At 30.7% G+C, this 9,769-nt stretch overlaps 1 protein-coding gene across 1 annotated transcript; it reads left to right on the top strand.

The window, feature by feature from the left end:
• Positions 1–390: 390 nt before the first annotated feature.
• LOC102666140 (aspartate, glycine, lysine and serine-rich protein-like) lies at positions 391–1,172 on the top strand. The gene is made up of 3 exons (XM_006582619.1): positions 391–419; positions 644–709; positions 926–1,172. The coding sequence occupies exons 1-3, from the start codon at positions 391–393 to the stop codon at positions 1,170–1,172; spliced, it is 342 nt and encodes a 113-aa protein (XP_006582682.1).
• Positions 1,173–9,769: the final 8,597 nt, after the last annotated feature.

Below are 9,769 nucleotides of genomic sequence, written 5' to 3' on the forward strand. Positions count from 1 at the left end.
AACTAAAACTTAATAATATATTAATTATACAGACTTGAACCTATACGCATATTTTAGGATTGTTTAAATAGAAAATGAAGTTAAAGTTTTAATGAAATCTAGATAAAAATGACAAGTGAATATAATATTGAAATTAAAGTACAATATTCAAATTTCAGTGAAAATTATAATTAATAAGTTTAGTTCAGTTCGTTCAATAATATGTGAGTTATTTTAAATATTTTATTTATGGACGGAACTCTCTATCCCAAAAGGTATCGCCCCCCTACCCTAGAATAGTTAAATCACTTTACATTCACACTTACAAAATATAATTGTCCCCATTCCCCAGCAACTAATATTAGGCCTTAATGCTAATAGTAAGAGACAAATTCCGCTTGCCTTTGTCCAATGGCAACAACCTCTTTTCAAACTTTAAGGTACTTTATGACATCAACTGAAATTTTAAACAACACTTAATTATATAATTTTATGGTATTCTCCATGTATTATTCTTATGCCTACGCAATGACATCTTAGTATAATAATAATAGTTGGTTTGAAACATGTGGCATATCTTAATGAATCTTGGCTTAGTATTATCTACGCTAGTGATATTGAAAGTACAGATAATGTTCTTAATGAAATTTATGACTATTTTTAGGGACAATGGTGAGGCAATGAAACTTTCTAAACTGCCCATTAGCTCATGGTTTGATGTGTTGGACTGGTCCATCTTTTTCAAGGAAAAAAAATTAGAACTTAAAGATCTTGTTTGGGGTAGTTCTTAGTTTTGAGTTTAAATTTTTTAAAAAATAATAATTAATTTTTAGTTTTAGTTTTAAAAATTTATAAATTAGTTTTAAAATATGGTTAGTTTCAAAATAAACTTGTTTTGAAAGTTTCATAGCGTATTAAAATTAGTTTAAGAGTATGTTTTGTGTAGTGATGACAACAATGTTGATGGTAATAATGTTAGCAATAATGACGACGGTAAAGATATCACTGGTGGAAGTGGCGATAGTGGCAATGACGGTGGTGGAGGTGACATTGGTGGTGGTGGTGATGTTGATGGTGGTGGTAGTGATGGTGACGTTGGTGATGGCGGTGGTATTAGTGGTGATGGTAGCAATGTCAGTGGTATCAGTGATGATGGTGGTGACAATGATGGTGGTAGCGATTTGTTGTGGTGATGGTGGTGGTGGTGACAGAGGTGGTATTGTTGGTAGTGGTGATGGTGGTGGTGGTGGTAATAACAATATAAATGACAACGATGGTGGTAGTGACGATGACGATAACACCTAGTGGTGGCAATGTGGTGGTTATGACGATGTTGGTGGTGATGGTGATGATGACATTGATGGTGATAGCAATGACGATGGTGCATGGTGGCAATGATGATGTGAGAGTAGCAGTGTTGGTGTTTGTGGTGGTGACAAACAGTAATGACGATGATAAAGATGATGATGATGGTGACAATGACAAAAGTGGTATTAGTGGTAGTGACGTTGGCAGGCAATGACGATGGAGGTGGTTGCGATAGTGGCATCAAAATGTGTCATTGTCAAATGTGGGAAATATGTGTATGATTTCTAAACTAAAATCCAAATCCACAAAACTTTCTTTATTGATTTTGGAAATGAGTGAAAAAGTGTTTTGAAAATGACTTAAAACTCATTTCAACTCCATTTTTGCCAAATATGTATTGTTTTCAAAATTGCATTTGAAAACTAAAAACACAAAACCCACAATCACCCCAAATGTAAATCGCATTGAAGTCAATTTCCATATGTTGATACACACAAAGCTTTTTACCTTAGAGCCAAACTTTTAGCAAGTCAATTAAGCTCTAAGTAAATTATGAATTTGATTAGTAACTAAAAAAATCTCATGTGATAAGTTTTTGTATTTTTGTCCCTTCCCCCCCCCCCCCCCCCATTATTTTATAGTTTCGTCCCTAGTTGCACAGGTTATAGCTAATTAATTACCCATTTTTAACTAATTTTAATTACATATCGATTATGATTATTTGAAGAAGAAAAATTATTTATTATCTATTTTATTTTATGGGTTTACCTCTTTATAATTTCTTTCTTCCCACCAAAATATAATAACTAATTATGCAAGAGTTATATTATTCCGAATCCAAATATAAGAAGAAGAAAAAAATTTAATTTCACACTAATTAGTTTGCATAGGGTTGGTCCCTACACCTAATCATGCCACTTGTTATTGTCATGAATTTGTTCTAGAATTTTTCTATAATTCAAGGTGCCTTAGGTCATTGTACCAAGCATCATGTTTGTTATACAATTATTGTGCATAAAACTTTTTCTTTTTTTGTGAAACTTGTACTTTATTCTAAGGCTAAACAATTTTGGAGCTCCTTGGGGGTAAAAGTCAATTTTCTTCAAGAATTGGGGGATACTCCAAAGGAATTTGAATTCTCTCTTGTAAGGATGACATTTATCTTTGAGATTGTTCACACTATGCAACAATTAGTCATCATTCTTTAAAAGTTTCAAAAATTTCTCCTGAAGAGGACTCATGGATCATAAATCTATTATTGGCCATTTGCATGAAAATAACTCAACATGGAGGTTATGTGAGGAAAAAAACTTGATCGTGGCATGGCCAACACTAACCAACAGATTCTTTTGTAGCATCCCTTTTTGGAAGTCCTTAACCCTCACAATTTCAATCTTAACCCCTTTATAATGAATTGCTTTGCATATGCTAGTACAAGATCTCCATTCGCATTCAAGCGGCCTAGACTACCCACCCACAATATAGAGATCTTGTTTCTAGAACTTGCAGGGAAACAAAAGGTAATTCCATATCTAAACTTAAAAGGGCCATGATTCAAATAGAACTAAGAATTAGAAGTATGCATCATTAACTTTACACCCATCTATTATCTATCATGATTCAACTTAAAAAAATTACTACAACGACAATATGCTAAGGTGTTTGCCTAAAAAGGTATAGGACACAGGTATAGGACAATAGGTATAGGACAATAGGTCTTTTCATTAATGAAACCTAGTGTTCTAATGCGTCCATTCTAAACATTAAAGCTCAATTTTTTTTTTATTTTTAAAAAAAAAACTCATCCAATAATGTCAAGCATTGTCCCCTCAACCCAACTTCAAGTAATTAATAGGATTAAAGACAAGCTTTATGATTTGCTCACCAAACTTGTTAAGGTGAAGAAGGTTAGAAATGCAATGTTTTATATGAATCTTTATAAAGCTTAAGGTCTAGAAGGGTTCTAACTCATCTTATTCCAGAAATTTTGACTAATTATTTATAATGAAATGAATGATCTTGTAGCTAATGCTTTCTTTATAGGATTTATTATCCCATAATTGTTAGGAAAAATTCGAGAAATTCTATTTAGATTGGAAATTAAGTTTAGAATATGGAAGAAGAAGAGATATTGCACAAATGGTTAAGTTTATTATGAATAACAAAAATTATAATGAAGGGGTTCAAAGCACTCTCAAACTCACTGAACTCAGAACATAAAGCTCCTTATAAATGAAACAACAACCAACTATCTAACTAAAAATAGTTATAATAGAAAAATAAAAATAGTTACGGTTACAACACAACCTCATATCTAAAGTGTTAGTTCATTGTATTCGTCTACATCTAGATTCTATCATTTGCCCCCTCCCAAACAACTCTATCCTTAATTATGGGACATATGATAATGGCAAAATGATACTCGTTCACCTTATTTTACGGTGGATTGGGGTGGATGGAAGAGAGAGATATATAGAGAGAAAAAGAAAAAAAAAGTAGATAAAGAAAATGATAAACATGATATATGATTTGATGGAAAAGGTAAAGAGAGACACAGAGAAAAATGAGGTGAAAATGAGTTGTAAGATAATGAGATGTATGACTATTAATACTTTTAAATAATGCCCTTATTGCTAAAAAGATTATTCACGACAAGCTTGAGAAAAAAAGGTAAATCTATTTACATTTTATTAAAGATCAATTTTAAAAAAGCTTATATACTTGAGTCGATCAGGAGTTCCTATGTCCCACCTTGACTGAATTTGGCCTTCCCCACAAGTCAATGATCTTATCTTGAATTGTACCACTTCTACAAATTTATCCTTGAAATGGAACAATGAAAGGCTTCACAGTTTTGTTCCCCACAGAGGCTTATATATACTAAGGTGATTTAATGTCGTCTTGCTTTTTCAAGTTATGCATGGAAAAGCTAACCCTTCTCATATAGAGGAAGTTTAGGAAGGCAAATGGCAACTGGTTAAAATGTTCAAAAATAGGTATACGGTCTCACATATTTGTTGGTTTCTTGACAATTTTATTCTTCTAACTAAAGTTAGTTATGCTCAAGTCAAGTTAATGAAGGAGGTACTCCAAAATTTTGTCTTGCATCTAGTTCAAAGGTAAACCTACACAAATCTTAGTTTTTTGCTTCCAAGAATGTCAACTGATAGAAGCTAGTCAAATTTTCCTTAATCATTGGTTTCAGACACACTTGTAATTTAGGAAACTATATAGGATTTCCCCTTTTTTGCCCGGGAGAGTTTGAAATTAAATAATGACTTCCCTTATATTCTTGATAGAATTAATTTAGGGGGGGTAACTAGGTGGAAGACTAATTAAGCTTTTAAACCATGTAGGTAGGGTCATCCTAGCCAATTAAGTAGTTTCTTCAAGTTCTATTTATACAATGTAGAATTTATGACCACCAAAGGGAGTTTGTGATCATATTGATACCACTATTAGGAGCTTTATTTGAGATAGACCTTTTTGTCACTAGGTGGGTTGGAAAACTATTGTGAAGGCAAAAATGCATGGTGTCTTAATCATCTATACCGCTTGAAATACAAATATTGCTTTACTTGGCAAACATATTTGGACAATTATGCATGAGTTGCAAAAGCTTTGGGTACAACTATTATTCTCTAAATTCCTTTAGAACAATTTTGTCATGAATGCAATACTAACTCTAGGTAGAGCTTCTATTCAAAACTTTATTATGAGAGGTTTGATATTATTTATCTAGGTTTATAAATAAGAATAGAAAATTTCCATGTATTGGTTTGGAATGATAATTGGTTGAAAGAGGGTCAGCTATGTAGTTTGGTGAATTATGTGCTTTTTCATGATAGTAATCTTCAAATTAAGGATGTTCTTTTAAATGGGAGTTGGTAGTGGCACTACTAGAAAATAAACTTTTTACATCAGTTATTAAGGACTTTTAACATTGGTTATTAATCGATGTTGAAACTACCGATGTGAAGGTATCAACGCTAACATCGGTTGCTTGAAAATCGATGTTGTTTTAACAAAAAAAACAACATCAATTTTTACAAAATCTGATATTGTTTTCTTCTCACCAACATCGATGTTGTCAGTAAACAACAACATATGCTTTCCTAAAAACTAATGATGTTTTCTGCTCTAAAACAACATTATTATTCGAAAAACCAATGTTGTTTACTAACAACATCGATTTTTTAAAACCGATGTTGTTTATCAACCTGTAATTAATTCATATCACAACTTATCATTCAAAGTTATAAAAAAACACACAAAATAAGCCATGCACCAAAAGTTATAAACAAAGTATATCATGGACCAAAAGTAGTTATAAACATTTATAAACAATATATACCACAAATGTGCTCTGGATTTTCCAATATTTTTCACAAAATATATCGCCAAGACTTACAAAAAATTACAAATTTATAATAGTAGAGTAGTAATGTACTTTAATTACAAACAAATACAAAATAAATACAAAGTTAGAAGTTGTATCTGGGAACTCAAATAATTTGAGTTCTAGTAAACAAATTCTGTAATTGTGCAAAATTCTTCCATCCATTTCCAATTTTTGCCATCTTCCTATAATGAATATAAATTATCCTACACTCAGTAGTCTCTTCCAAGTTCAGATGGGTGAATCTTGCAGCTTTCATAAATGAGTACATGGTATTCGACACATCCTAAAATTAACATGAAATTCATATTAGATATGTATATGATTTTAAAATTTGATATACATAGGAGTGTTTAATTACTCATCAAATTGTTGTAAGTCACTTAGTACTCAACCAACAGGACTTTAAAAGTGACTGAGTTAGAAACTTGGTGGTTCAAAGAGTGTCATTTAAGGTAAACTTTTGGTTCAGAGTTGCTTTTGAGATGGTGAGAAAAACACTCTATTCAAAGTGGGTCGAGGTCACCTGATGATTTCCAGTGAGCCCATAAAACTCTCTGAGTTTTGTCTATTCAGCTAGTAGAGCTGGACTTACTAGATTTTGGTTATATATAACAGAGTGCATGTTACCACTAGAGTGTAGCAGATGCCAAGTAGGTTCTAGTTCATCCTTCCATCTTATAGCAAATGACCTACTGACTTCACCATAAGATTACATTTAACAAGCAAAGTAATATAAGCAAATGTGTAATATCATGCCATGTTTATTTGAGAACAATGTTAAAATTTCTAACATGATCCATAACATGAACAATGTTGAACATTTCTTCTATTTTTTTTGTTAATATTCATCATTGTATTTGGTATTTTCTTCCAATTATGTTGATCTTCATCCATCGTTTCTAAATTACATTTACAATATAAACATGACATTAAGTAGATTTTGTTAAACTATATAAATTCATTAACTGATCCATACACAAACAGACTATGCATCATACTTATCTAGGAGTTTATTCCATGCAACTAATATAATGAGGAGGAATCAAAATCATGCAAAATAGAACCTAAGTAAATCTGCAACCAAAACTAATATAATGAACATGAAGTTGAAAATGATGACATTAATTCTAGATAAAACCCTAAATGATGATACTACCATTTGGAGTTTTTGCCACTTCAGCCTCTCTAGAACTAAATTTGCCATCACTGAATTAATCGTGAACATATTACTAATTTTTTCTCCACTAAAACTTGGGCCTGAGTTTGAAAACTTTGATTGCCACAAAACATCAAACACTTCTTATGGTTAATCAATCAGGCATGCCTTCATACGAAGTACTAACCTTTTAACGCCTAATGATATGTTTCTTCATACTGTTCTTATTGCAAGTGTGAAGCTTAGCATGAGAGTTTACTACATATTTTGAGACATTATCCTAAAAGCAAGACAAATTTAGACCATGTTGCAATGGATAATTCTTATGACTTCTCAAATTTAAACTACAAAACTTGGTTACAAGCACAAGTAAATCTTTAACTTTCCAATTGATAAAAAAAATTGTTAGTTAACTTTATTTAATATTTTCAATCTCATTTAAAAAATAATAATTTCATTCCCTAAACGTGCTAATTGATGGAAGATTTCAATTTTATTGGAACTTGTTTCAAATGTAAATATTTTAATTCCATTTTTAGGGTCGTTTGGTTGATATCACGACAACCAAATAATCATTAAAAAAATTAAATTAAATAAAGGATATTTTGATAATAATTTTATTAAATAAGATGAAATAAGTTAATATTTGCTTGTGATTTTTTTTTCATTTTATATTTCATAAGTGTATGGAGAATTGTGCTCAAATACTCATTAAAAAGGTATTTTTAGCAAATGAAAGTATAATAGTTTTCTACTATGATATATTAAAAAATAATTTTTTGAAAAGAGTCACAATATCAAGACTTGGTTAATAAATTGGCTTAAAAAGGTAGGAATCAAATAGTACTTTTTTTTTTTGGAAAGAGAGATTATTGGGATGAGGTGAATCTATAAAACCAATAAGAAGATAATTATTTTTTCCCAAAGAATCGATAAACAAAATTGTTTAATTAAGAACTCTATTAAAGAACAAACACTTGTTTCTTCAAAAAATCAATTAAATCAAGCATGCATACACTTCCTCTAAATGAAAATGTGTATATGTAGGTGTTTATTTTGCTTACCATGTGATGATATCTTTATAATTAATTAAACTCACTGGGGCATGGCTTCATGATGATTAGGATCTTTGTTAAAGGAAACAGTGCAGTGGATCTCTAACCAACAACAGTTTTGATGTTTTACAGTTTGTCCCTAGTACCTAGTTATGTTTCTCATCGAGTGATACAATTTAGTTAGGGATTATCATTATGTCTCTCAGATTAGATTAGCACTTGGCAACACATTTGTCATCTCATTGGCAATTCAAAGTAATCATCATAACACAAATGTTAAAGATAAGGATTTCATAGATACTTGATCGTGCTAATTGGAGACAAATCAGAGGGCAGTGAGCCCCATACTTGTCCATTCATTTTCTATTTACATTTCACACTTCCTTTTGGAAAGTTCATCTCACTTTCTAGGTTCTTTTTTTAAAATGAAAAATCTCAATATATATACATATATATAATTGTGCGACGTGGATGGATATATTTACGTGTGGAAACAATTTTCATTTTTAGGTAAGAGCCTACTCAAAACCGATGTATATTTATGGTATGATCAATATAAAGGAGGTCTAAAATCGACGAATTAAACATCTGTTTGGTAAAAACACTTAATAAATTGATTAGGAGTTGAAAGTCATATTGTTTTTTTTTATCATACAATACAATGGTTGTACTAAAGTTAAAATTTATAACAAATGTCGATTGTTACAAATAGTTAAAGATCTTGAAAAGATTTTTCATCTTTTTTATGAATATGGGTTTGAATCTGTATAATAATCCTCTAGGAGGATCTATACTGATAGTCCCAGCTTGTCAATATTGAAAGTGTCTTTTTATTCTCATTTTTTATTTTTATATTAAAAAAATTATAACTTCGTACATATTATCCAAATTTATCTATCAATGGATTGTTTAAAAATAAATTTTAATTAAAATTTATTAAGTTAGATAAAAAAAACATCTCCCTAGCTCTTTTCATTATATTTTTTCTCCATATTTTTCTCTTTATTTAAAGAAAATATAAATGTTAACCATTCCTTTTCAATTTTTGGATGCCAGTGGTAGTGGCTTCTCCTACTCAAATTTGCGGAAAATAATTAGTCTATTCCAATTATAGGAGAAACATAGCTTATTAATTGTATTAAGAAAGATGTCCACGTAGCCCCAGCAATTTAGTGGTGGAAAAAGAAAACACCAAGTTATTAGACGTGAAAGAAAAGTAGTAAAAGACAAGCAAAAAAAAAAAAAGTATGTAAAAGAGTGTTATACACCATCTTCGTGCCTTGAGGTGTGAGCCTTCTATCCAAATATGTCGTTTACATGCTTGCTCATCCTTTTGGTCATTATATAACGAAAAATTATTACAACACATCATTATTTTGATATATTTTTACGATATCAAATAAAAAAAAACGTTGTAATATGTGTGTTTTCGTTTATTAAAAAAATGTGTGTTTTTGTTTTATTATTTTAAAAGTAGTATGAAAATGGTGTAATACAAATAAAATATAAAATGTTATCGTGTAAAAGTGAATTTAATTTGTAACAAAAAGAAATGAAATTGAATCGATTTTATATGCATTGTCCAGCTAGAAAAGACAAGATGACATGAAAAGAAAAAAATTTCAACATGCTTGTGACTGAAGTTTTGCCAACCTTTTGCCACATTATTTTAATTATGTTCCTTGTGAAGAGGAAGAAGCAAGGAAAGAACAAGGGCAGTGAGAGTAGCCGGAAGTGGCCGAAAGATGCACCAAATTCTAACTAGAAGGGAAATGAAGGAAGCCAAAAGTATTTAATTTGTAGCGTGTTGCGAAAAAAAAGGATCCGGCGTTTTTAACATTTATGGTATTGGTTTCCCTTAAAAAGAAA

The sequence above is a fragment of the Glycine max genome, chromosome 6 (assembly GCF_000004515.6).
Source record: "Glycine max cultivar Williams 82 chromosome 6, Glycine_max_v4.0, whole genome shotgun sequence".
Lineage (NCBI taxonomy): Eukaryota > Viridiplantae > Streptophyta > Magnoliopsida > Fabales > Fabaceae > Glycine > Glycine max.